General features: G+C 60.6%; 2 protein-coding genes across 3 annotated transcripts; one reads left to right on the forward strand and one right to left on the reverse strand.

The window, feature by feature from the left end:
* Positions 1-115: 115 nt before the first annotated feature.
* Positions 116-26,694, reverse strand: RASSF4 (Ras association domain family member 4). 2 transcript variants are annotated; one of them, XM_028156877.2, is made up of 11 exons: positions 26,614-26,694; positions 18,449-18,542; positions 16,421-16,496; positions 8,286-8,425; positions 7,227-7,315; positions 6,561-6,718; positions 4,638-4,739; positions 4,330-4,381; positions 3,645-3,766; positions 2,902-2,999; positions 1,342-1,463 (listed from the first exon to the last, which is right to left on the reverse strand). In XM_028156877.2, the coding sequence occupies exons 2-11, from the start codon at positions 18,508-18,510 to the stop codon at positions 1,403-1,405; spliced, it is 960 nt and encodes a 319-aa protein (XP_028012678.2). In that variant the 5' UTR covers positions 18,511-18,542; positions 26,614-26,694; the 3' UTR covers positions 1,342-1,402. The 2 variants fall into 2 exon arrangements, with proteins under 2 accessions (XP_054585113.1, XP_028012678.2); XM_054729138.1 differs by lacking the exon at positions 2,902-2,999 and having other exon boundaries at positions 116-1,463.
* On the forward strand, positions 9,292-10,676 carry DEPP1 (DEPP autophagy regulator 1). Its single transcript, XM_008149102.3, has 2 exons — positions 9,292-9,511; positions 10,011-10,676. Exon 2 carries the CDS (start codon positions 10,038-10,040, stop codon positions 10,650-10,652), a length of 615 nt encoding a protein of 204 aa, XP_008147324.2. The 5' UTR covers positions 9,292-9,511; positions 10,011-10,037; the 3' UTR covers positions 10,653-10,676.
* Positions 26,695-27,665: the final 971 nt, after the last annotated feature.

Consider the following 27,665-nt stretch of genomic DNA (forward strand, 5'->3'; position numbering starts at 1 on the left):
CGAAGGGGCTCAGCTCTGGCTCATCTGCCAAATTCAGCCACACACTCTCCAGGGTAAGAGTCTCAGAAATACAGCAGGGGGGCAGGTGACACACATAAGCAAAAAGAAGGCGTGGTCCTGACTCCTCCAGCTCAGGGGAGCGCACCTTTATTGAGCACCTCGGAAACTGTGCCGCCAAGGGGCGCAGACAGCAAACTGCGCAGCCTGGCTGCTCCCCAGCTCTGCTCCTGTGGGCGCTGCCGAGGAGCCGCTGCCGAGGCGGAGGGGGATCCCGCCGCCTGCATTTGGAGGCCTCGCTGGTTCTTCCCTTGAAGTCTGCCACCCACCAGCAGGGGAAGAAATTTGGTCTTTAGTTGGCTGACAAACACCACGACTGACATCAACTGTTGCATAGTTTTGCAAAAGACTTCTTATTCCTTCCAGAAATTCTCCATCAGCTGACAAACCCAAATGGTTCAGTGTCTGGCCCCAATGAATTCAAAGCCCTTTCTCCTCAGGCTGACATTTCTCCTCATTGCACGCCTTCCCGGCAGAGCTCCTGATATTTCTCGTACTTCGCACGGAGGCTGCAGCCCAGAGAGGGACAGGGTGGCGGGGCCTGGGCACTGCCTTCTCGAGCCGTTGACAGCAGCCCCTGGACCCAGGACTCTCCCACAAGGGGTCGTACACCCAACGCCATGTGGGCCACCTCCTCCCCTTGACCAAATTGGCATGTTTTTGCAGAGAGTTCCTCATAAGAATTCCTTCAGGTCTTGCTGAGGAAGGTGAGAGTTAGTGCTGCAGAGAGAGGGCGAGGTGCTCGTGGTCTTATTCCTGTCCGGCCTCTGCCTCCGGCCTGCCGGGCTGTGTGAGGCTCACGGAGTGACAGCAGATGTTTGGAGGCCAGGAGCCAGGGACGCCAGGGGAGTGATGCTGGGAGCAGGCACATTCCACCCCTGCAGGCAGCCCCGCCTTCCCGGCAGAGCTCCTGAGCGCAGCACAAGGTGGCTCACGTGGACGCGGAGGACGGGGCTGGGCCCTGCGGGGCTGCGCCAGCTCCAGGGGCTCTGGAGGTACTGCTCTCCTAAGCAGGAGGCGTGGCGTGCACAGGACGAGCCACGCCATCCAGCCACATAACGTGGCAGGTGTCAGCGCCAGGGCTGTTCAATGCCCAGAGCAAACTTTCACGCAGCTCCCACTAAACCAGCAGGAAACCCCACCAGCAAGTTCCTGCTACTCAGGCCAGTGCCTGGGTCCTGCGAGTGCTCACCTCGGAGATAAGAACCAGGGGTATGGGGTTCGTGGTACTTAGGCAGGCAGGCAGGTGCTGATTCCTCAGGTGGGGCCGCCAGTCAGGGCCCGCTCGCAGGCACTGGGTGTGCACTGGCTGCTGGCGGCTTCAGAAGAGGCGGGCTCTGGCTGGCTACTTGGCCTCCACCAGCTGCTCCAGGCGCTGCAGCATCGTCAGACGCAGGGCTTGGAACCTGGAGGGAGACACAGCCAAGCAGACTCACCGACACTGCAAGGGACGGGGCGGGGAGGGGAGCAGAGTGAGGGAGCTGCAGATGCCTGGGCCAGGAGACCCAGGGTTCCTGGCTGGCTGATCAGTGCCACCGCCTGCCTTCTGCCAAGGAGGGAAGAGCCAGGCGTACACCCTGGGACCACAGGCTGCCAGAGGCAGGCACACAGGGCTGCGCACACTGCCAAGCCTCACAGCTACGTGCTGCCATTTCCATGCCGAAGACTGTCCAGTATGGACAGACGCGTGCTGGAGTGGACAGAGCACAGAGCCAGGATCAGAGCCCTGGGTTCAAGCCTGGGCCCTGAAGTCACCTGTGCTGCAAGCTTCCTCGCCTTGGGCCTGTGTCCTCTCTGCACCCTGAAAAGACTGACCAGGTGGCCCCACGTCCTTTTCAGGTCCCAAATCCTACAGTGACCCTGCTGACTGCCCACATGGGGCCCAGCTGCACAGATGGACGTGTGGGGGAGAGGGGCAGAGGGGGTGTGGCTTCCACGGGTCATTCAGCCAGAATCCTAGCGAGTCCTCAACTTCAGGCCCTAGCAGGGAGCACCCCCCCCCCCACTTCCCTTTCTAAGAGGGACTCTGACCCCGGCCTGGCATGACACCTCTCACGTGTCCTCTCCACGCTTGGCTCTGCAGAGGGACATGGAACCTGGCTCACCTCACACAGCTGGGCCTGGCATAGCTTCCCTGGGAGCTGCCAGGTGACATCTGCTCACCTTCCACCGAACTGGTTCCCTGCACCTGAGTTACAACAGCCGCCCCTTTTGGGCTCAGACTCCGCTGGCACGAAAGCCCCGGGCAGGCTGACCGTGAGCAGAGCAGGCCCTCTCCGCGGCTCCTCCAGAGCTGGATCAGCAGCAGAACTCCCCGCCCTGGCCCGGGGTCCACCCGTGCTCCTGCCTGACTCCGCTGCCCGGTTTTCAGCAGCTTGCGTCCCTCCCTTCTGGTGAGGTGCTGGATGGGGGTCTGGGCTGCCTCCTGCTATTTTGGCAAGTTGCCACCCAACTTGGTATCAATGCCAAGCAGGGGGCCAGAGGGCTGGGCTGGAAAACCAGGGTTGGCAGGCTTCCCTGAGCCGTGCGAGGGCACCTGGCATGTCTGGAGGAGAGAGCTCTCCCAGCCCTGGTCCTGCTGCTCTACCCTGCAGGCTTGCCTGATGGACAGGGCCCCAGACTGGCCCTTTAAGCGCTGGCTCTAGATGCTCTACCCTGCAGGCTTGCCTGATGGACAGGGCCCACGACTGGCCCTTTAAGCACTGGCCCTGGATGCTCTACCCTGCAGGCTTGCCTGATAATTAGGACCCACGACTGGCCCTTTAAGCACTGGCCCTGGATGCTCTACCCTGCAGGCTTGCCTGATAATTAGGACCCACAACTGGCCCTTTAAGTGCTGCTTACTTCATGGTCAGTTTGATTATTTCTCTTTGCTCCTCTTCTTTTAATTTTTCAATAAAACTGTCCAGCACCGGCATTTCAAACTTAATGTACTGAGCAACCTAGAAAATCCAAGAACATTTTATTGTGCTTTAAATTAGAAGCCAAACACGTTTTCTTTTCCTCATGGTTTCCATAGGTCCAACTCGGCAACATCTCACGCCCGTGGAGGTGGCTGCCCTCTTCCCACCCCAACACTGTTCTGTGTGCTCCAGGGTGGGCTAAGGATGAGGAAAAGCACTAGACAGTGATCAGAGGCACACGGGGTGCGGTCTGGGGTGCAGGTGGGGACGCACTGTTTCTAACAGTGGCAGGACACTGTGCTGGCCTGTGGACTTAGATGCCTGTCCACAGGCCCAGCCAGGCCCTCGCTCAGAAACCCGTGTGGACCTCTAGTGCAGTGACAACAGACACTGCAATGAAGGAAAAGGCTCCACCTGCGGGAGGGAGAGCCCAGGCAGTGGCTTCCTGGAACCAACCTCTTCTCCCTCTGAGCCAGCCCATGGAGCTGGTGGGGGCACAGAGGGGTGGGGGTGGGGGCTGGAGCCATCATCGCCCTTGCTAGGGGCCCTTCGGGACAGCCATGCGGTCCCTGGAGACCACGTCCGAGAGGGCTGCGGCCAAGGACACCTTTGGAGCCTGAGAGTCCCCACGCTGTCCGCCAGCCCTCCCTCAGAGCAGGCCTCCCAAGCCTCGGCCCCACTCACGTCATGGGGAACCTCCTCGCCCAGGTCGGCTTCCATCAGGAATATCCTGGCAATTTTCTCACTGGGCCCGTGCAGGATCCTGGAAATCAGCGGGTACTCACAGTCTTTTAATTTTGTCCGCTCTGAAAAGAAAGGTGGTTTACAAAATTCAGGGGCATGAGGATCGCCTTGTTCCCGGACAGTGCCAGGATGGACGGCAGCTGCCAGGGGCCGCAGGGGCCCTCCTCCAGGCCTGGCTGAGACGATGGCCCTGAGTGGGGTGTGACCATGTCCTTCACAAAGACCCACTTGGACCGGGACCCTCCCGGGGAGTGGGGAGGAAAGCGGACCTGGGAGGCTGGGCCCACAGCCGCCTCCCGGTGCCGGGCAGGGGCTGCCGAGAGGACGCAGGCTCGGCCACTGCACTGCTCAGGCCTGAGGGCTTCACTCCAGCTCGCAGACCCCGGTAACCCTCCCCTGCCCTCCCAGTAAGTGGGCTAGGATGGTAGCTTCCCACGGGGGCGAGGGGGGGGGGTTCTCAAAAGGACAGGTGTGCCCTGGTCAGGGCTGGGAGAGGCATTCGGGGTGCAGGCACAGTGGGTCCCAAGGTCAGGAGGGCACACAAGCCAGCACAGCCCTCGGAGAGGAACATGGTGGGCGAGCCTGCCTTGTGTTTTTAGGATCTGGGGCAAAGGCCGACACTCACCCCCCGACTCGTGGACAACGTAGAGTGCGAACTCGCTGGGGCCGTTCTCCACCTGCAGCGGCAGAGACAGAAGTCAGACCCGGCTTCCAAGACCAGAGACAGAGGGACTCCTGGCAGCACCCACACACCCGGTGCCACACACACAAATCCCCGGACCACCCGCCACCCGTCTCTGCTTCAAACCCCAGAGCCCAGCGCAGCAGGGTTTGCTAGGCCTTTCACCAGGGGCCACAGACAACTCCCCGCCGTCACCCACCCGACGCTGGAAGGCCCCCGGCTCGGGGACACGGCGCCGGCGCCAGACTTACTCGGAACTTGCTGAGCAGCAGGCTGAGCACCTGCAGGGTGGTCATGGTGCTGTTGACCCTCACGTTGGTCACGGACCCGTACGCAGGCGTAAACACGGAGGTCTGCACAGGGAGGGGGAGGTCAAGGCGGGCCGGGACAGGGCTGGCGCGCTCAGGGCGGGGCACACCGTCAGCCACGTGCTGGGAGCGCGGAGCAGCAGGCGAACGGGGCTCTGGGAACACCGGCGCCTGACCTCACACACAGACCCACGTACAGGCCGAGCCCAGACCTGGGCACACGCGGGGAGGCTGTGACAGTTCACGTCTCACTGAGAAAGAGCCTGCAGGGCAGCCTCTGCTCCCAGGACTCAGTGGGCCGAGGAACTCACAAGGGACGGGGGACCGGTCTCTCCCTCCTCTTTCTGTCCATCAGTGCACCAGGTGTTTGCTGATCCCAAGGCAGAGAGTTCTCGAGTCTGTCCTCGGCTCTCCACTCTCCCCGTGGTGCGCCAGCTTCCCACTTTCCCCTCCAGGCTCGGCCCTTTAATTCTTCCACAGACGGGTGCCCAGGAATAACCTTCCCAAACCCTGCGCCACAAAGCGTGCTCTGAACTAGCCCCCGCTTCACCCGCTGGGCACCAGGGCCTCCCTCGCACCCCACTCCTGGTGCCCCACGCCCCACATTCAGATTCACACATCCTCTGTCTGCCCTCCCTCGCTCAGCTTTCCTCGGCAGGTAACGGGGACTTACAGTGTCCCCAGCCGGTCCCCAGTCCCAGGGCCAGCCTCGGCCTGGGCCTGCCTTCTCCACGGAGAAGACGTGGCCTGACTGGCGACACAGAGGCCAGCCTCGGCCGTCAGTTCCCAATGAGCATGGCATGAAAGGGGAGCCAGGCCACTTCAGGGAGAAGCAAGCCTTAAAGAACACCGACTCCTTAGGAGGATTTACTACGCAGAGCTCGTGGTAACTAAACCATTCCCAGTCTCCCCTTAAGTTCAGTCCCGGGCTCTTCACTCCTTCAGGAAACTGTCCTCTCAGGCAGTCCTGGGTTTTCCTGGGCGGAGCACAGATTCTGGTAGCCGCTGTCACTCAACATTCACTGTGGTCCTAGCAGGAGGTCCCGACAGCAAAGCAGGGTCCTGTCGGCTTGCCTTGCTGACGTCCCCATCCTGAAGGGCCACCCCAGGAGTGGCCTGAATGGCTCCGGGCAGGCCTCGCCTGGGCTGCTGCTCTGCAGACCTGACCCCGGGACCTCCTCCCGCTCCCACTGGCTCCGGGGCTGCTGCTTGAACTGGAAGCCCCTGCTCCATTCCCAGGGCTCTAGGATGTGCCTGGTACAGGACACTCCATCCAGGCCTCACCCAAACTGCCCTCGTGCCCTTTGCAGCAACAACCAGCTTCTCCGCTTGCCGTTCTGTGTCTACGGAATGATGTCACTTCCTGAGCTTGGTACAATACATGCTGGGACAAAGGCTGTGTGCTGGGAACCAGGGGCAGTGCTGTTCTCTGACACAGCCATGTGCCTGGCACACCTCGGCCGCGCTGACTCACTCACCCAGCAAAGTGCCAGCCAGGTGCACGGACCCCAGGACACGGAGCCCAGATGAGCCCCAGAGAACACTGCCTAACTGAGACCGGCACAGGCCACAGACAGACGTGCCCCACATCCACGCAGCGTGTGAGAATGGATGGCAGTGAGTCTGTGGTGAAGAAAACACAGGCTTTGGGGTCGTGAACTGGGATATGGTTTTGATGGGACTCTGGGCTCGCCCTGACCCTGTTTCTCCACACCGCACGGCCACCTGCACAGGGAGGTGGTGAGGGTAACTCTGACATGGCCACCCAGGCCTGGCGTGTGGCAGGCCCGGGGGTTTTGCGGGTGCTTGGGGCTGGTTCCGTGGCCAGCGTCAGGGCCCTGGGCAGAGGCGGGGCTGGGACGTCACCTTGTGGTTGTAAAAGTGCCCATTGATGGAGAAGCGGTGTCGCCGGGTCCTCTGGGTCTCATCGGGTGCGCGGCACCGGGCCCTCCGCTGGATCACACAGGCTGCGTCGCTCTTGGTGCGCATCAGCTGTGGGGTCTCCTCGCCCTCCTCCAGGGGCCCTGCAGCGGGAAGGGATGCCAGGGTCAGGCCCAGGTGGAGCAGGTGACAGGGCACTGCGGAGCTGCGGTCGCGCGGTGTGTGAGGCCGCAGGTCTGCTTGACGCTGTCCGTGTGTGAGGGCGGGTCCTGGCAGGAAAGGTGACCCCCAGACAGGAACGGTGACCCTCACACAGGCCCCTCACTGGGTATGAGGGGGGCACGGAGGACAGGGGGGCGTTATGGACCCAAATGTGAGGACGAGGCCCGGGTCTGCACGGCCAGGAGGGCTCCAGGCCCTCTGCGAACTGTTCCCTCTTCCTGTAACCCTGCCCGGCGAGGGGCCGGTCCCTAAGGGACCGCGTCGCCCCTGCTCCCTTCTGTTGAGTGAGGAGTCATTGAGGACCCTGTATTGCTCCTGAGGACGAGTGGGGCGCCTCGCTACTCCTCGGAGCTGCTCTCGGAGGCGGGGCCACGGGCCAAGCCCCCTCCCACGGGGCTGAGCGCAGGGCCCGGGAGTGGGCCGGCTTACCTGCGCTGTCGCTGGCACTCTCGGGCCTGTGCTCCGAGGGCTGAAGGTCTGGCTGCGGGGCGGTGTCCCCCTGCAGAAGCGGCTCCTTTCTGGAAAGACATGAGCGCGATGCGGCACAGAAGAGTGGCCACGAGGGGCTGCCTGCGTGGACGGCACACAGGCCAGACGCCGGACAGGCCGAGTGGAGGCTGGGATTTCACACCAGAGTCAGCGTAAATATTGAAAGAAAAGCACAGTATGGCCAAGTGTCTGCTGGGCCAAGGGGGTCTGTTCTGAGGGCCCGTGGCTCTGCTTTGCCACACCGCAGGACACGGGACACCGCGGTGCTCGTGGGCACCGGGCCACCGGGCTGAGGCGGGCCGAGTCCGCTGCCACGTGCCACGTGGGCTCGGGCATCCCTCAGGCCTGGAGGGGAGCCGGGCAGGGCAACCTTCAGGGGGCCGACCCCTGGCCTCTGGGAGAGGAACAGGCGTGATGGGAACTAGCCCCCTAACTGCGCGCGGGAATGAGACCCAGAGGACCATGAGCTTCGTGCTGCAAGCCTGAGCTGCTCGAATTTGCTATGTGACTGGGCTCCCCCGTGGGTGCGCCAGTGGGTCAACGTGCTGAGGGTCCTCGCAGCAGCGCCTTGATTTGAATATTTGAAGGGGGAAATGATGATATTAAATGTTGATACATTTATAAACATAAATTCTGACAGTAAAATAAAAGCAGAGCAGTAGGAGGTGAAATCTGTGTGCACCTTTAAGACAGAACCAGAGCTGCTGAGAAATGCCTGTCTTGCAGAGGGCCCTCCCATCCACAGCCCTCCCTGCAGACCAGGTGGCTCATGCGGATGTGTGAGAAGCACAGCTGGAGGGGTGGGCGCTGGGACATTCTCCAGGGGAGGCGGTGGGCTGACGCTGTGGGGAGGGGACAGAGCTGAGCCCGGACTGCTGTGCCCCCTACAGGAGCGGGGCTTTGCCCTGAGGCCCAGGAACCCCCACCAACACCCCAAACAGTAAGCTCGTTTGACCAGGTGCCACGGAGACCACCCAGCCACCCGAGCCCAGCACTCACAGGCGGCAGCTGGGCTGCCCGGCGTCCAGGCGGCCGAGGAGAGGCGCCGGCTCCCGGTCGTCCTGCATCTGGAGGCGGATGGGCCGCCTCAGCCCCCAGGCGATGTTGAGGAGCCCCTCGATGACCAGAGCCCCTTCCTCCTGTGGGACCTCACAGTCAGCCTCTGCCCCGGGGCCGGCCCTCGGAGTCACGGCCCGCCTCCCCCAGGACCCAGCCCTTCGGACACGGGACTCCCCGGACACTCAAACCCCCAAACACGCACCCTCCTCCTTGGGGACCTCCCTGGGGGAAACCTAGGTGCAAGGCCAGGCCAGCCAGACGAGGCCTGCTTGGCCCACACCCGGCAGGGGCACGGTGGGGGACAGAGTGGCTGAGACGGGTGTCCCCCGGGAACCCAGCCACTGTCCACACAGCAGCCAGGAGGCTCGGTCTGGGAGCCGCGGCCGCACCGTCAGCGCAGCACTGGGCGCCTCTCCACACGCACCGTGCCTGGGCGCGGCCCCACGTCACCGTCGGAAAGTACCACATCTGGGAGGTAGTGCAACCAGGACCCTGGGTGCTGCCCGTGGCCCAGACCAGGGTGGGCACTGTCACCTGGGCGCAGGCTTAAGTAGCAGGCCTCGGCCACCTCCAGGGCAGGGCCTCCTGGTGCGGGGGGGGGGGGGGCAAGCTCCGGCTCTGCCACCCCGGCTCTAGGCTGGAGGGTCTGGGGCTCAGGGGGCTGGTGTAACCCACGGTGGGGACACTTCTAGGTGGTGGTAGCAGCCCCGAGGGCAGCCTCTCCCCATGGCCTGGGCTGAGGTGACAGCAGGGGTGCCTGCCCCGCCCCTTCCCCGCAGAGTAAACACTCCCAGTGCCTCCCACAGGCACAAACACTTGCTCCTGGTCGGCGTGGGGCCAGGCCCACCCCCCTGAGCTGTTTTCCTGAGAGCCTTCCTGAACGGCTATTTTGGGCCCTCGTGACAGTAGCTGATTAGTGGGAAGGTATAAAAGCCGCTGCGGGGCCTCTGGGTTTGCCGGACCGTCAGGGAGGGTTCTGCTCTGGACAGAGGCACATCGGACAGAGGCCGTGGCACACTGTCCTTACCCTCATCCCGACCGTCTGTCACTGGACACGGGGCTCCGACCGCTGGACCCGCATCGGCTGCCCCAAACTTCGTGGGGCTTCCCGAGCCTGGCCTTGCTCCTGCGGCATCCCTGCTACCCCCAGGGCCCCTCGGCCACAGGTAAGAGAGAGCCACTGCCCCCTGGTTTGAGACAAAACAGAATGGCTTTGTGTGTGTTCCCGGGGAGTCCTCAGCCGGGGACCTGCACAGCCTCAGGGCGGGTGAGAGCCGGGCGCAGCCCGTGGCAGTGACAGAGGCTGTAGAGGGCTTCATACCACAGAGGGCTTCACAGGAGAGGCCATTCATGTGATTCTCACCACACGCCCCTGTGAAGCAGGTGTGCAGCCCGCTTTATGGGTGAGTAAGCAGAGGCTTGGAGAGGTGACGCTGTGAAAGGTCCCCGCGTCAGGGAGTGGCAGAGTCTGGCTGTAGACCCGGCTCCTCTGACTGCAGGCCTGGGCTGGGTTCTCTTATTCGCATGGGCTTTAATGTGAGCGGAGAGAGCGGCTCTGCAGGCTGCTCTCCGGCCCAGGACGCACACAGGCAGCCTCAGCTGGGGCGGGGCGGGGGCAGGAGGGGCATGGCAGACCCTCACCCCTAGTTCTCTGTCAACCAACAGGTGGCTGCCTCCCCGCCGTTGGCAGCCATGAGGTCCCGGCTCCTGCTCTCCGTGGCCCGTCTGCCCACCATCCGGGAGAGCTGGGAGGAGGTGCTGCCTGGGGGGCCCCGGCAGGAGCCCCTGGCTTCCCCGAGCCTGGATGACCACAGGAGGTCCATTTGTCAGCTGGCGCAGCCCACCTCAGCGCTGACCGAGGCTGCAGCCCGGGCCCGACCCAGCAGACGCCCCCGGCAAGCCCGGGCCGGCGAGAAGAGCGGCCCCACCGGGTCCCTCCAGGACATCACCACTCGCTTCAGCGGCCAGCAGCCCCCAAGCACTGCTGACCCCCTGGGCTGGCTCTTTGGGCAGCCCCAGGAAGAGCAGCCAGGATGCAGGGGCCTGCCAAGGAGGACTGGTCCCTCTGCGGACCCCTGGGGTCCTCCCAGAGAGATGGAGAGCAGCACGGCCGGGGGGTGCCCCAGAGGGAAGCTCTATGATGCCAGGGCACCGGGGCGCTGTCCGGTGGGACCGTTAAGGGACTGGCACCAGGGCTCCCGGGCTTCCCGGCAACCCATCCGGGCCGCAGCCTCCCCCCCAAGCTCGCGCCCCAGCAGCGTTCTCAGAACTCTCTATTTGCACCTCCCGGTGATCCATGAACTCTGACCCCTCCCCAATAAAGGCTTCTGTACAGAGCAAGCTGGCCGCGTCACCTCTCCACTTTGCCTCCCCCGCGGTGGGCACTGCCCCGGCAGGCCTTGGAGGGAATGAGTTTCTGCAGGGCTGCCTGCTCTGGGACCCCTACTCTGAACAGGAACAGCCTCCCTCCCGGGGTGTGGTGCTGCGGGTCCCACGCACATGGCTCCTCCCTTGCTGACCACTTGGGCACGTTACTGAGTAGTTTCTCGGTTTTCTCATGGCCGAAGAGGACAATCCGTGGGACCTGCTCCTGGCTGCTCCGATGAGCAAATGAGATAAAAGTCACACATGTCATGGGGCACATGGGAGCCCATACATGACGTGGCTGCTGCCTGTGTGGGAAACGAGGTTGGGGGCAAGGAGAAGCGAGATTCTCCCCCCCGCCCCCCCAGTGGTTTCTGAGCGAGGCCCTGGGTGCTCCCAAGTCAGTCCCTTGGCCCCACCTTCAGAGCCTCAGGGGAAATCGTGGTCTCAGCAAGCAGCCCCACTGTTTCAGGGGCGCTGTCACGGCGGCATCGGGGGTACCTCAGTGGCTCCAGCTCACAAGTCCTGTTTGTTATCAGGAGAGTTTTCCCCAGGCTGAGCGCCAGGACAGAACCTGCACCAGCTCAGCCTGCAGGATGCCAAGTGCTGCACCAGGTGATCCTGCCCCCCCCGCCGCCTGCCTCCACCCAGGGGACCTCAGCTGTGGGGGGTGAAGTGCAGGGTGCTGTCTGGCTACCCTGTTAGCAGCCAAGTCCAGGGGTCAAGGCCTCACTCCACATATCCTCAGGCCCAGGTCAGCTGGGCCATTCCTGGGTCCCCCAGAGACCAGCAAAACCCCGTTTCCTCGAGGCATCTGGCAAGAAGAGTAGGGGAGAGGGAGGGCTTCCCTCTCAGAGAGGCAGGTGAAGCGTCAGAGAACCAAAGGATCAGGCCTGAGAACCTGCCACCTGCTCCCTGGGCCGGCAGCGCTGGCCGGGCAGGGGAAGGGGGCACAGAGGAGAGGACGGAGCGGGGCTGCAGCCCAGCCCTCAGCCTGCTTCACCCCCCACCTCCTTGCTCTGTGGACCATCCAACGTTCTTTTCTCTCTCTATTTCTTTCCTTCCTTCCTTCCTTCCTTCCTTCCTTCCTTCCTTCCTTTCAAAAAATTGTTGTTAATCCTCACCAGGATATTTTTCCATTGATCTTTAGGGAGAGTGGAAAAGAGAGGAAAAGACAGAGAGAAACATCGATGTGTGAGAAACACATTGATTGGTTGCCTCCTGCACGAGCCCCGACCAGGGCCCAGGCCGGGGAGGAGCCTGCAACGAGGTTCGTGCCCTTGGCCGGAATCGAACCCCAGACCCTTCGGTCCGCAGGCCGAGGCTCTATCCACTGAGTCAAGCCGGCTAGGGCTCTTCCCTTTTTTAAAGCTCTTTGAAAACTGGTTTGGACTTTTACATTTTTATGTCTTCTTTTATGCGTTCTGTGGGGAGGCAGAATGTACACCATACATTCAAAAGAGGAAGTTTCAGACCAGCAATTTCTCAGTTTCCCCATCTTTTCAGCGGGGACACCAACACCTGCCCTCACACCGGAGAGGAGAAGGAGCTGGACAGCCACTTGGAGATGGAGTCGCAAGCGCTGCATACATTGTCTGCATCTGTTACACTGTGTGGCTCCAACCTGTGGGTTCCTGACTGTCCGGCAAGAACGTGTGGGAGGGCCTCAGCCAGAGCGCCCTTGGGAGGTGGCGGGAGGGCTGCCCTGCCCAGGGGGTGCCCGGGGGCGCACTGGGCTCAGCCCCTTCGCGAAGCGGCAGGAACGCGGGTCAGAGGGAGGTACGAGGATGACCTGGCCAGTCCCCCCAGCTCAGGAGCCATGCTGCTGTGTGGGGGGTCAGGCAGCAGTGAGGGGACCCAGGGCTCTGGTCTCCTCTGCTAACACCTCTCAACGTGAAAGAAACTGATGGCACTTTCAGAAGGTGCCAAAATAACAACCAGAGTGAAGGGCTGGGCAGGGGCTCTGGCAGGCAGGGTCCCACCCTCCCGCACAGACAGCCTCGGGGAAGGGGAAGGTCCTCGAGGGGGGAGGGCCTGTACAGAGGCTCACTCTCCTCCCACCCACGGTCGGAGCAGGGAGGACACACTGTCCCACCCAGGGCGGGCGGCAGGCGGGAACTCGTCCACAGCGCTCACCCGCCCAGGGGCCAGTGTTCTGTCAAAAGCGCCCCCACCCCCACCCCCTACCTTTCTCAGGCCCAGCAGGCGGCTTGGGGTTGAGGATGGGGACTGGGGTCACTGCCTGGTCAGGGCCAGCAGGGGGAGCCTTGAGCCCATGAGAGCTGAGCACAAGGTTGGGTGGGAGGCCAGGTCTTGGAGGGGCCACAATGCACCCGCCAGGACATGGGTCCTGCGGCCTCTGGCTCACACAATGAGTAATAAGGGAAGAACGTACCCACGGGCTGCCCATTTTCCTCTGAGACGCCAACAAATGCTCGGCTGTCTTTAAAAGGCAGATTGCTCCCAGTTGCTTCCGCTTGTCACTGTAGCACAAGCAAAATTATCCCGAAGGCAAGGCTCACAACAGAGGAAGCTGGTGCCTTGGCCTCCTCAGTGGGGAGACCCTCGCACCCAGCTCTCCAAACACGTGGCCCAGTCATGGCCCCTGGCCCCTGACCACTGACACCTTCCTCTCTCCAAGTTCCATGTGCCTGGTGGGCCGGTGGAGGAGAAGGCGCCCCCAACAGTAGCGCTGGGGCCGCAAGAGCTCCAGGGGAGGCCGGGTGACAAAAGGGGAGGGGTCTCTTCAGGCCCCTATGGCCCTGAGAGGCGCACCTGGTGCTGAGCCCCTTGGCGGCCGGAGGGCAGCTCAGGTGGGTGCCCCTGCTCGATGCTGGCGAAGGTGTTGCTATATTAACACCTGTGCTCAGGCCTCGAAGCCACGCCAGCACCTTGCACTCTGCAGGGTCGCCTGGCTTAGAGGCTTCTGCGTGAGAGCCTGCATCCCTTTGTCTGGAAAATGGTGGCTCCTTTGTTGCAAAGCTCTTGTGTTACAAAAAATAAAAAGAGGCAAAGTGCCTGGCGCCTGGCTGCCCGGCCTCAGGGCCTACAGTGCCCACGGAAAGGCTGGCCTGAGGCAGCCCTGTAGCAAGTGCCTGGAACCAGAGTCCCCGGAACCTGGGCGCCCCGTCTCACGCTGAGAAACTGCAGAGGCCCGGCCGCTGGGTGGTGGGGGGACATGGTGTCCCGGGAACCAGCCACGCATTCCAGTCAGAACCCCAGGCCTCCCACGCCTGCAGCCGAACGTTTTGGTGGCTGTCACCTCCCAGAGGCACACGCCCTCGGGCTGGCACCCCTTGGTTTGGGCTGCAGGAGGTTCCTAAAAGTACGTTCTGGCTCCAGGGAGACCAAGCCAGACCCTCACACGTGTTTTAGGGTTGGAACAGGAAACTCCCCGCTGCGGGATGCAAACTTCCCACCGCTGGGGGCTGTCACCATTGTGAGGTCCCCCACGTCTCCACGTGGACTGTCGGGTCACACACAAGCACAGGGCACAGGTTCCCGGCTCCCCAGCTCCCCAGCCCTGCTCCCCACACAGCTGGTCCTGCAGAGGGGTTTGTCCTGGGGAATCCCAAGTGCCAACACCAAGCGCTCAGACCAGTGGTCTCAGAATGGCCTTCCTCAGGAGACCCGGGGCCCTGTCACACGCAAGGGGGGATGCAGAGCTTCTACGCAGAGGGCCTGGGGGAGGACGGAGGCAAGAACTTCAGTCCTAACAAGTTCCCAGGTGAGGCTGCAGGTGTGGGAACCACCAGGACCTTAGATCAATCCCTGAATGCCCAGAGCTGAGGAACAGGGTCAGCCAGAGATGGCGCCCCGGGCCGCCAGCACCAGAGCTGAAGAGGGCCCACTCCTCACTTAGCAGCGAGGGTCAAAGCTGCCCAGCACCCGGGGCTCAGCCCCACTCACCCAGCCTGCAGGCCACTCATCCAACCCCTGTGCCCAGGACCACTCTGCCTGGCCCAGGGGCTACCGAACCAGGCAGGCCTCGGGGCTCCCACTAGAGTAAGGACAGACGGTGAAGCCAGACTTGGCCGGGCCGTGGGATCAGAGCCCCTCGCAGTAAGGAGCTGGGACAGGTGGGCTGGTGGGGCAGGTGCAAGAGGCCACTCGGCAGGGGGAGAGCGTGAGGGAAGGAGCACTCGGTAGGGTGGGGTGGGGAACAAGGTGTCAGGCGTGGCCCAGGCCCCGAGAGTGTGTGCCATCACAGCAGCCCAGCACCGCCTGACCGGTATCCAGGTGGCCCAGCAATTCGGTCTGGCAGGTGGGTTCTAGTTGGGCCTCCTTCATGCCACTGACAGGTGACCCCCAGCAGCCCACCTGGGCTCACCCTCTGGTCTGGGAACTGCAGGAGGATGCGTGGCTGTTTGAACAGCTAAAGGGAATGAAGATGGCCGAGCAGTGGCCTGCCTCACCTGGAGAAGGGGTCTGGGTGGGTGGGGTGTGAACTGCCCATTCTGGTGCTCAGCAACAGAAGGGGACTCAGAGGCTGCTGGCTCTTACAGACACTGACAGGCGCGAGGGAGTCCAGGAGTCACCCGATCTCAACCGTGGAAACCCCCCAAATAAAACCTTACACAACAAGTCTCCCCAGTGGGCTTTACAAGTGAATTGAGTGAGACCGAGGTGGGGCCAGTGCGCCAGCCTGGGTCCCAGGTGAGGGTTTCAGATGGCGGGAGGGCCAGGCCTCTGCTTGATCTGCTCAGGGAGTGGCTCCCGAGCCTGGGCCCTGCTGGCCATTCCCCAGAGTCCGGCCGGCGCCGCAGCCTCGGGATGGCCCACAGACACGCTTTGTTTAGCTCACATGGGGTTTCGAGGTTTGCGAGATTCCACATGAAATCCCAGGTGTCTAGCTTCCGTTGAAATACCAGGAAGGGTCCGTGTGGGCCAGTCCACACTCCTGCACAGCACACGGCCTGACGGGTGGGCAGCAGCGGCCTGTAGGTGGGACGGTGCTCTCTGTCCTCCACGCCCCCCGCCAGCCTGCCTTTCACTTTCGGGCCTGCCTGGCCCTGGGAGCACCTCTGGGGAGCTCCTCTCCCTTCTAGCCCTTCCCTCTGTTTATTCTGATTGAGAGAGTCATCTCCTTTCACCCCTCGATTGTCCTGCGCCAGAGGCTGTGCTGAGCCCATTTGTGCTGTGGGATGGGTGGTCTCACAGATTTCAAACTCCAATGTCCTGGCAATTCACCGGGACCAAAGTCCCAGCTGGAAGGGGAAGGCCCACGGGAGGACGCCCACGGGAGGACTCCCGCGGCTCTGAATTCTCATGGGGATAGTCTGACCCTCTGCACCCCTGACAGGGGCCTCAAGAAGAGATCCTGGCTGCTGTCTCCTGGTGCCCCACTCAGAGGATGGGTGACCTTATAATTCATTACCAACTGGGGACACTTCCGAGAGTGAGGGACGTGGGCTTAATAATTACCCTGGAGCCCTACCCGGTTTGGCTCAGTGGATAGAGCGTCGGACTGTGGACTGAAAGGTCCCAGGTTCGATTCCGGCCAAGGGCATGTACCTTGGTTGCGGGCACATCCCCAGTAGGAGGCGTGCGGGAGGCAGCTGATCGATGTTTCTCTCTCATCGATGTTTCTAACTCTCTATCTCTCTCCCTTCCTCTCTGTAAAAAATCAATAAAACATATTTTAAAAAATAATAATTACCCTGGAAAATAGGTGTAAACTGGACTGTCTGCTGCAAGAGACCAGGCCTTACCTCTCGGTGTCTCAGCTGAAAGCTCCTGCCCTCGTGGTAGCAGTTGTAGGTTTTCAGCAGGTGTAAGAGCTCCGACCTGAGAAGGGAAGGACACGTGCATCCTCTCTGAGTGTGGCAGACCTCGGACAAGGTGTTTGCCCTCCTTGGCCTCAGTGTCCTCATCTGCAGAACGGGCATAACAGCACACATCTTTCTGGCCACGCACAATTGGTTAAGAGACCAGACTGCCATTGGACATGCGCCCTTCAGGCTTCTTGACGGTTCCACATATCAGCCCTCATGGGAGGCATAGGGGTGGGACTTAGAAGTGAAAACTCACAGGTGGACCCCATCATTGTACAGTGAGGGTGTTGGCACACGTTCACTATTGTGGATAAAAGTTCCTGACGGCCTCCCTATACTTTACTGCTGAGTCACTTCCTCAGATAACCCCCTGGGGCTCAGATTATTGGCATTTGGAAGACTCCTGCTTTCCCCCCACATTACTTCCTACCAGGGCCTGGCATGGCTGCTGTGTGGGCACCGGGAGGGCGACCTGCCTCTTTCCCATCCCGACCTCCTGGAGGCATGACCAGGGGATGAAGGTGACAGCAGTGAGTAAGACCCCCAGAATGTTTTCTCCCCAGAATAAAAGGCAAACACACTGTGCTTGGCTGGTGGCAGAGAAGACAGTGACGGCTGCTGTGCCCAAGCGGGGCTCTGCAGGGCAGCTCCATCCAACAGATACAAAACGCGAGTCACATTTATACAGGAGGGAAATGAAACAGGTGAAATTAATCTTAATAACACTTCATTGAACCCAGTAAATCTAACATACTATCATGTCAGCATGTAACCTGTATAAAATATTAAGGAGACCTTGCTCATTATTTTATTCTGTAAGAAGTGTTTGCCACCCGGAGCATCTTTTGTCTTAGCTCCGCCTCTCCAGCCACAGGGCCCGTGCTGGAGCCACGCTCGCTGGCGGCTCCTCCTGGACAGGGCTGCCCTGCGTCTTCCTCAGGCGGCGCCGGCACCCGCCCTGCATCAACCCCGGCTGTGGGTGCGCAGCTCCCGCTCTGCAACGGGATGACGTGACTGACAGGGGAAGTGATTTACAACGTCATGGCATTGACGAAGCAGCATTCAATGCTGCGTGTTCACTGGGCTTCTAAGTGTGTAGATGCTAAACACAAATTATTAGGATACACACACACACACACATATATGAACTTATATATTATATGTTACGGTGATTATGACTTTTCAAACAACGGTATCTAATATTGTTCTATTATAAAATGGAAATAAGAACATGACGGTATGGGTAGCACTGGGAATGATACAAGGGAATGCCGCCTGCTCTCAGGGTCTCAGCAGCAGGACCCAGGGCGCCGTCTCTGCAAAAGCTAGCCCACCGCGCGGGACCGGCTTGTCTTCGGATGGCAGGTAGGAGCTGCCCAAAGCAGACAATGTTTAGACTCAGAACTCAAAGAGCAAGATAAAATCACAACTATACTTTTTCTTTAGTTCAGAAATAAATTTTAAAAAGTACCCTAAACGTTTTAAAGGCATCCTAAAATAAACATTTAGAGTATCCTAAAATAAAAATAAGCAAAGCTAAAAATCATATGTCGATAAAATATACTTTTTCAGTAAAAACTCAAAACCAGTGTTGAGGGTTTTTTCCTTAACTGTTTAACACGACAATAAGAGTGTTAGTATTGCTCTAGTTATTTCTGTTCGTTTGTTTGTTTTTCAGTATTGCTCTAGCTTTTAAATAAATACCATTTCTGCAGAGTCACATGGGTACTGTGGGGCTTTCCTGCTTTTGTGGGCCAGAGGGGGCAGAGGTCAAACCCACACCCTGAGGAGATCCTCCATCTCCAAAGAGACAGGCTCCAAAGACAACCAAGGCCATGACAGGCCCCCATCGCTGTCCCTGGGGCAGGCACACTTCCATCTAGGAAAAGGGCCCGGAACCTTCCACCCAAAGGCTGCCCACGGAGGAGACCTCAGGCATGCACCCCTCCCAGCACACAGGCTTACTTCAGAATGGATTTGCTGTCGCTGATGGGCACGTGAGAACTGGGTGCACAATCTTCCTTCATCTTCTCCTCCTGTCTGCAGGCCCGGAAGCTACCTGCCAGCAAGACCAGGAAGGGCGCACAGACAGGTAAGCGGGAGGAGCTGGCCAGTGTGGCACCCAGAGCCGCTGCCTGGCCTCACCTCCCACCTCCATCCTCCCAATCCTGCATCCCCAGTCCCCTCCTCACTCCCACTCCCTGGCACAGGACGGCCAGGGAAGGTCAGGACCAGAGGACTTAAGGGGTTCCACACCTACACGTGTCAGCCAAGCGCCCCCTGGTGGGCCAAGGCCAGAACTGCCGCTCCAGCAGTTGCCAGCTCCATCAGCCCCACTCCCAGAACCTCTCCACACTCCCTAGGAGTCAGGCTCAGTCTCCTACATGTTTCAGGGCAGGTGCTTCCTTCCCTCCGCGGGGACACCCTGAATACTGTTTCTGCCCCGATTACTCCTCCACACTTCTGAAGTAGCCTGGGCCTGTCTCCTCCGTTCCCGCTGAGCCCCGGGCGGGACTGGGCTGCCCTGGAGTCCGCGGCCCTGGCCAGCTCACCGGGGGACGGGCTGACAGGTACCATGCTCACTACGTGCCAGACTGTGTTGAGCATTTTCTATGGTTACAGCTGTTTTGTTACCACGGTGATGAGATGCTGCAGGAACTTAACTCCCGCATATCACTTAGCTTATTGTAAACTGGTTTCTTTAGATGTCATTTCACTTAAAGTCACAGAACCCATTGCCAACATTGGGAGGGATTACTGTATTTCATTTACTCCTCACAACATTACGAGGTAAATGCCATCCTGTTCCCATGTTGTGGGAGAGAAAACGGGGACAGGAGGTAGGCACTTGGCCCAAGATTCCCAGCGAAGAAGTGGCAAAGCCCCCGTGAACGCCAGCACTTGGCGCCCAGACAGTCCTTTAGCCCTTTCTGCGTTGACCTTGAACAGTGGCTCACACCCCTGAGGAAAGAGTGAGGAAGGGACTATATAAGCAGCTAAAATTGCTCGCGTTGTGACAGCTGGGGCGCAGGAAGGACCATCCTCTTTCTAGCTCGCCTGGGAACTGAAACTCTGAACTTTCCAGCCTTGCGTCCGTGCCTGGATAGACATCTGGCCCCGGGTAAGCCTCTAATTCCCCCCGGAGGACTCAGTGCATCCACCTGAGAGCTGCTATCCAGACCCCTGGGACGTGACCAGACCTCCTGGCACCCCTGTTCCGGATCACCTGACGTACCTCCGACTGGCGACCCTCCTGGAGCCATCCTGGGCCAAGAATGCAGGGCTGATACTGGTCAAGAGCGCACTTGTTGCTACAAGAACTTTTAACTTTTCTTTCCTCTTTGAAACACTCCTGGGTTTTCGCCTCACTGTGTTTCCAGTTTGCAAACTCCAAGGCCCTGGAATGAGCCTCTGTCCTTTTGCCCAGCACAGCCTCCAGGCGCCTCTGGACCATCCTTTCTCATTGCACAGTGGGGTACCCGCCCTCCAGGGGATAGTGGGTTCACACAGGAAACTGCCTGTGTCTCTTCCCACTCAGCCCGGCGAGGTCTGTGCAGCTTCTCGCAGTCCCGGCCTCTGACGGACGGTAACTCCACGGGGGCGCTCCCTATGGCACCGGCATCTCCCACACGGTTCCTACTTCTAACTCCCTCCACGCCACCCTGGGGAGGACTCTCCTATCAAGGCCTTTTGTGTGCTAAGCAGCGAGCCACACTTCAACATTCACTCTCCACCCCTGAGCCTGCCTCCTCCTCCCTTCTCCCAAGCTGCAGCCAGCAGTCCAAGGGGTAAGTTACCCTGGGAGGTGCACAGCCAGGGTGCAGGCCTTCCTTCACCCACCGAGGCGGCTCCTTCACAAACCCCCGTCGGTTCACACAAACCTGGCTCAGTCACACCTTCCTGCTCTGTGTGTGTGTGCGCGTGTGTGTGCGTGTGTGTGTGTGTGTGTGTGTGTGTGACCCCCTGCTGTTCTGTTAACCCTGGGAGCAGAGTGCTCTGCCCCTTGGGCACGGCTGCCCGTCGCGCACTCCCTCCCTGCTTGCAGGACAGCACTCACAGAGGAGCGGGCCTCTGTGCTGGCAGGAGCGCTGGACTCGGGAGGCGGGGACACTTGGTGAAGGGGAATTATTTGAAGGAGGGAGGTGGGCCTCCCAGCCACCCCAGAATCATCCTATAAATACCTCCTTCTGCCTTTGCAGGAGGCAAATCTCAACTGGGAGAGGTCAGGCTCCCTGAGGCAGCCCCCGCAGCCAGCACAGGCCCTACCGTGGGCACAGGGCGGGACCTTCGGCCCAGGGAGGGACGTCCCGCTGCACTCCAGGCCCACTGCCAAGGAGGGTTTCAGTTCCTCAGCACCTCAGCTCCCGCGGAAAAGTGACCGCCAGCCTCCGCCTCAGGCCCTTCCGCAAATCCTGCCCACACAGAAGCTGCTCAACGGAGCCGGGTGAGGCTGGGGGCGGCTCTCCCTCACACTGTCCTGTGGCTCAGGGCACAGGGATGCCTTGCAGCCAATTACAGGAAGGGCTGTTTACCCAGAACTAACAGGGCGGCTCCTCTCCTGCCTTCCTCTTTCCCGCTCTCCCACTCCCTGCTCTCCCCCCACCCCGCTCTCCCCCTCCCTGCTCGGACTCCAGCCTCCTGACTGCCCACAGCTCCCTCCAGGGCTCGGTGCCCTTTCCTCCATTTGGGCTTTAACTCCTTTCCTCCATTTGGGCTTTAACTCCTTTCCTCCATTTGGGCTTTAACCCCTTTCCTCCATTTGGGCTTTAACCGTGCTGTCCTCTACTGAGAGCAGGGCCTTCTCCCTGTCCTGTACCCCAATGTTGGCTCAGGCGACACTCGCCAGAGCAGCTCCCCTGGGCCTGCTCCTGCTCCAGGCTCCGGCTCTGCTACCCGGCAGGAGCCCCTCTGACCGCCCCCCCCCGCCCCCACCAAGAGGAGGAGCGCACTGCCTCAGGGACTCTGTGGTGCTGCCTCACCACCCGTTTCCCTGCACAGAACAGCCTGGCGCTTGGCAGGATGACAAGAAGCCACACGGGGTGGGTGGTGGGGAGCCCCGTCCAGGGCCAGGCCCCCTGCTGCGTAGCACGTGAGATCTCCCCACATTGGCCTTCAGGAGTGTTTTGCCCCCAAGAGCCTAATTCAAAGGAGGTAACTAAGGTGCGGAGGGTCTCAGGGTGGAGGCGGGAGCATGAGCAGGGGAGCTGAGAGGCGAGTCCGAAGGAGAGAGAAGGCGGGCCCTGGAGAGAGAAGGCGGGCCCTGGATGGCGGTGGGAAGTGAAGGAAGAAAGCGGCAAAGGGCACATCGCTGAGCTTGGCGGGACAGAGTGAGGGATGCCATCTCAGGTGAGGGGGGCGGTGAGCGAGGCTGGGAGGCCACGAAGGGCCAACTTCAGCAAAGGGGCCTCCTCCAACGTGCCCGCCGGGTCTCCAGCCTGATGGGCGGGAACCGCGGCCCCAGGACAGGCAGCCCCTCCTGAGAGCACACCCACTGTGTCCTCTGGGGCTCACCCGCGGTGGGGCCTCGGCAAACCACCTGGGCTCTCTGTTCTCACCTGCCCAACCCTTCACCCCAAGCAGGCCGCATCCCTGCTCCTGGAGGTCCAGGCCTGAGCTCCGGGGCCACTCCCAGTTCCCACGTGGAGTCCGTGCACTGTGCGTCTGGGTCGCGTACCAGACTGAAGGCTGGGAGCTTTTCATTCATCTGAATAACCCGTGTTCTGGGCTGTACACAGACCGCAGGGTGTCCTAGAGATACCTGACCGAGAGCTTCCAGGGAGAGAGGGCGACACACCGCCCCAGCCAGAAAGCGAAGGGGGTTTTCCTCCCTGTGGAATGTTCTGGAAACTGCCCCTTAAACTCTGCCTCTCCTGGCCAATTTGGCCGGCCCTAGAGAATCTCTATGGAGTGTTTTTCAATATTTTATTTTAAAAGCACAACTGAATCTTTAAATAAAACCCAGGCAGAAGCCCAGTAAACAAATGGATCAAGCACGTCAAATTCGCAGCCGGCGGGCCACATGCTTCGCCTGCCAGCCACGAGTTTGACATGCTTGGATGGACGGAAGTGCCTCGGTTGAAGCAGGACTGGGCGATGCCTGGGGCTGGCCTGCCTCTCAGGGCAGCCTGGGAGCTGCAGAGTGACAGATGCTGCTGGGAAGGCCAACCCCCAGCTCTGGGAGTTCAGCCTTCTTTGTCTGGGTCTGCTCCCCTCCCCCAGCCCGGGGCCTGTAGGCCTCTGGGCTGGCTTCCCAGTTAGGGCTCCCATCCTCAACCAGAGGCCCAGCTTCAGCCAGCGTTCCCTGCCCGCCGAGGAGGGGCGGTGCGCGCCAGCCGGGGTCACCTGCCGCAGTGACGGGCAGTGAATGGTTTTAGCTTTCCACTTCGGGGGCTGCCGGGGCCCTGAGCAGGGGCTGCTGGCGGCAGCGGCACCGCAGCCGCCCTCGCTATTGTCCCTGCCTGTGGTTTGGGACAAAGGGCACTGAAGCCTTTACCACTGCGAGGCGTGGCCCGCCTTTCCTCTTCGGGGTCACGAGCTCTGTGGCTCTTCGGGTCACCACGGCAGCCTGATGGCCGAGGAGCAGAAGAAGGCTAATGCGGGGCAATATCATAAAGCCAACGGAATGCACTGGAAAGCCTGTACTCCAGGCGGTGAGCTGCCTGCTCTTCGGCCTCACAACGCCCCCTCTTGTAAAATAATGGCTCAGAAGCTGGCCACTGCGATCCTCACTCGGCCAAATGGAAAATGTGTCGGTATCCACATTAAAATGTCCCGAGGATGTCTGGGCAATCGGAAGGCTTGGTAACCTCTGTTCTAACATTTGAAAAGGTTACGATTCTTATTTTCTTATTTAGGCCTGATTAAAGTCAAATGCGCAACAGAAGTGGCGGGGGAACAGCAGGAAGGACAGAGCACGTGGGACCCGGGCTCTCTCACTAGGAGGGACGGAGGCTCCGAGGGAGGGCAGGTGCGGGGACACTGCTGGGCATTCCTGGGAGCCGTGTCCTGGGCCACAGCTTCAGCTGCCAGGCAGGGCCAGCAGGGAGGCACGGAAAACAATGCCCTGTCAACGGGCCTCCCTGGCACCTGCTGGCCAGCAAGTGGCAGGAGCTAGGCCAGGAACGTGCTGGCACCAGCTGCCTCCAGAGGGGTCTGGCTGGACAGAGGCTGCTCCTCAGCGACACATTCTGGCCGAGCAAGCCAGCTGTTGGGATGTGGACGGCAGGCAACAGCTCAGCAGCTGCAGATCCCATACGATTCCAAGCAGCTCTCCTTCCCCCTCCCCCAAATGCCACCCCTCCCCCATCCCTGTGGCTCAGCCACAGACCTCCCTGCCCCAGTGCTGATGGCTAGGAAGGCCTGGAGGACACTGCCCAGCAGGAGAGGTGGCCGCAGAGCCACCAGCACCTCCATCCCCACCTTCCCCGGGGCTGGCCTTCGCTACACCCTCCCCCATGCGGTTCGGGTCCCACTGACAGGTCTCCCTGTGGGCAGGCTGGGCCACAAAGCTGCCACAGTCCTCCTGCTCCCTCACACCTGCACACCCCGGCCCCGCGGGACCCTCCCCCCAAACTGGGCTCCCCTCTCCTAGGCAGGGGGAGAGGGAAACAGGAATCCTCTCAGCTGTGCTTTTTGGGCCAAAGAGAAGCTCAGAACGACCACTGAGGCCTGGAGCAGGAGCGCGGCCTCCGTGCCCACTGCTGCCCGGCGGCCTCCACCGTGCCACCCACTGTGCCAGGCCTGGGGGCCACTGCAGCTCCGGCTGGCTCCCTGTGAGACGTGGTGTGCCTTAAAACTTCTGGGCCACGGAACCCTTTGGAGTCTTGAGAGTTTAACATATGATCCCCAAAGATGTGTGTGTGTGCATGTGTGTGTACGCACACGCCTGTGCACACACTGAATTTGCACACCGCTGCAGGGGGTCAAGAAGCTCCTCAGATCCCGGATAAGAACTTCTGCTGAAACATGTTGCAGCAAAAGACAGGAAGCAGGGGTGTCGTGGAGAAGTCTGGGGGTGAGTTTTGCTGGAGAATCAGCGTGTTGTTCCGTCTCCTGGGCCTTGGTTTAGCCGGGACTGTACTGGCAGCTGGTCTAGAGTGTCCTCGGCGCTCTTTCCACTCTGGGGGCACAGGCCTCCTGACACTCCACCCCCCCCCAAGGTCAGGCAGGGCAAAGAGAGGGGCTGTCCATCTCCCTCAGCAGTACATCCTGGGAAGGAGGGCAGACGGCTAGGAGACTGAGCCATCTGCAAGTTCCCCTTTAACCAGAGTGAAAACACTGCAGAGGCTTTGGGAAGGCAGCCACTTCCTATTTGCTTTTATTTTACAATAAAGCAACTTCAAAGTATTTTCTTCAAGGCACTGTGCAACGGGATAACCCCAGCCTTCCCAAGGATCTGGGTTTCAAGCTCTGCTGCGTGATTCTTGAGCTGCGTGACCTTAGGCGAGTCCCTTCCCTCTCTCAGCCTTAGGTTCCTCATTAGTTGAATCACTGACTGAAGGTGAGTGAAGAGACATGTGAGCGGGGCCTCACATGAGCTCACATGTGATAAACAAGCTCCAGTTATAGGTCGCAAAGGGTCAGGGGCTCTGGAGAGACCACGAGGCTCTGGAGATGGGACTGTGGGACTGGAAGAGGACGGCAGTCCTCCCGGGAGGAGCGGCTGTGCATGAGGACATATGACCAAGTTTACTCTCAAAACCTGGCCCTGGCCCCCAGAGGTACACTCCAGAGGGCTTTCTGGTCGACCCCATAGCCGGGTCTCCCCTTTGAGGCTTTGCCTTTAACAGGATGTGATGGCTGTTCCGTCCATGTTCTTTGTTATGAGTCGTTGTCTAGCTGCCTGACCCAGGAGGACTCTGGCCCTTCACTGTCCTTGACCTCCAGGCTACCCACTGGAGTCTCAGGGTGGAACTACACCCCCACCTCCCACCTTTCACACTGACACTGTCATCTGTGGCGTCCACCGCATTTTCACTGTCAGGTCGAACCGTCAGCACTACACGCGGAGAGAATCACGAGGAGAACTAATGAAACAGACTTAAACACTGACAAGTACTGAGACACACCCATTACTGCTTCCAGCAGGCAGGGTTTGACTCAGTTTAACGTGTTCCCTTTCCTCTTCTCTCCCTTTCCCTCCTTTCCTCCCCCAGCCCCCTCCTTCCTCCCTCCTTCTCCCTAGTAGCCCCCATCCTGGTGCCAGCAGCGGCTCGGGAATGACAGGGGAGTAGGAGGCAGACAGACCTGCAGGTACCTGTTAGTTCTACCAATTCATTTACCTCTCTTTTGAAAACAAACAAACAAACAAAAAAACACATGGCTTCGGGCAGCACATCTTGATTGTGCTGTGGACAGTTAAACTATAAGGTAGCCAGTGAGGGTCTCGTCTGCAAGCACAGGTGCCTGGCTTTGCAGTCTAACCTGCTTGGATTCAAATGACAGAAGTGCAGTCTTTGTTTGCCGTGACCTGATTTAACTCTCTTGTGAGGCTCTTCTTACAGTGTTTTAAGATAGCACCGGCCCTGGCCTGGTATTCATGCCCAATGGCAGAAGCAAACCGGGCTGTGCAGAGCGAAAACACGGAGACATCTCACAGCCCGAAGCACAGGACTGAGAGTCGGGAGCTCGGGGGAGAGCAGAGTGAGCTCTGACATTAGTGGGCGAAATGAATGGGACCTGGGTTCGAATCCTGATCCCACCCCTGACTCATCTGGGCAAAACTGGATAATTCTACAAATCTTTGAACACCAGTTTTCTCATCTGAAAATGGGTTTGATGAAAGTATTGGGGCTGTAAGAAGTAGAGGACATACTATGCTAAACCCCTTCACTGGCTAAGAAGAGCGCCAGTGCGGGCAGGTGCAGCCTGCGGTTGGTCACCTGTCGCGCTCAGGCTTTCGCCCCTACGGCGCCCTCCCCCTGGAGGAGGTGCCTGGCGCCCTGCCCACTCCCGGCTCCGCGCTGGGCACGGGCTCCGGAGGGGCCAGGCTGGCAGAGGGCGGGGGTCTGCTGCGGCAGCCGCGGGCATCCGTGCCCAGGCGCCAGCGCTCCCGGCCCGGGGCAGGCTCGGGGGCGGCGGTGTCAGTGCGAGCCGGACGCCCCGAACTCTCCTGTCCACGTGTCACTCACCGTCCTCCCGTGGCGCAGACCGGAGACCCCTGTCAGAGCTGTGCCCTCGCCGGCACCGCGCCGCGTCCTGGCCGCCCACGGCCCCGGGCCTCCCGGTTCGGTGCGTCCTGCCGCCTCTCCCCACCCCTCGCCGCTCCGGCCAATGGTGCGGCCCGCCCGCCCCGCCCGCCCCGCCCCCCCGCCTGCGCGGGCCAATGGCACCAGCTCGTCCCGCCCGCCGCGCCCGGGCGCCCAGGGAAGGGTCGGCTCTAGGCGGCACCCTAGGAGCGGCCGAGCAGGTTGGGGCGTGGGGCTGCGGGGTGTCCTCGGGCCACCACCCGGGCGCCCGGCGTCTCTCGGAGGAAGCAGCCCTGCGAGTTATTGACTGGGAGGCTCCCAACTCCTTGGGTTTCCAACCGAGGCCGCTGCTGGGCGCCGCGGTCACTAGTGCGCTGGGGAAGGTGGGGAAGGTGGGGGGTGTGGGGGGGATCTGTTAGGCCCGAGCATTGTTAATTTTTGCTCCAGGGGCACCCGCTGTACTCGGCTGTGTGCTTGAGGTGGCCTCTCAGGGCGCCGCTGGGTTTAAGAAATCGGATCCCACGATCAAGAGGGAAAGATAAACTTCTCTCCTGTCACCGCCTGCGCGGAGGCAGAGGGGACAGAGACACAGGCCTTTGGGGGAACTCGGGACAGCTCGGTCTTTCCCGGTCCTGTGAGTGGCAGGGAGGGGAAGGGGTTAATGGAAACATTTGCGATTTCTGTTTCATCTCCCGCTTCCCAACCCTGACTTCGGGATGGACCTCCTCTTTCCCATCCCCAACATAAATCACTTCAGTTTCATTCAATCTGTGGCTCTTGATCGTTTTAGCGTCACATGGCCATTTTAGCATCTGGACCTTCTAGAAAAATGCAGGCACCCACATAGGCAAAAATCAGGTCAGTGAAGTCTCCGGGCCTGCACCCCACTTCAGAGGGGCTGCGCTAATCATTGCTAGGACTGCTGGGTTTGGGGTAAAGAGACTGGGCTCTGCCATCTACTTCCTGTATGCCCTTGCCATGATGCAGCTCCTCTG

This window comes from Eptesicus fuscus, chromosome 17 (assembly GCF_027574615.1).
Source record: "Eptesicus fuscus isolate TK198812 chromosome 17, DD_ASM_mEF_20220401, whole genome shotgun sequence".
Lineage (NCBI taxonomy): Eukaryota > Metazoa > Chordata > Mammalia > Chiroptera > Vespertilionidae > Eptesicus > Eptesicus fuscus.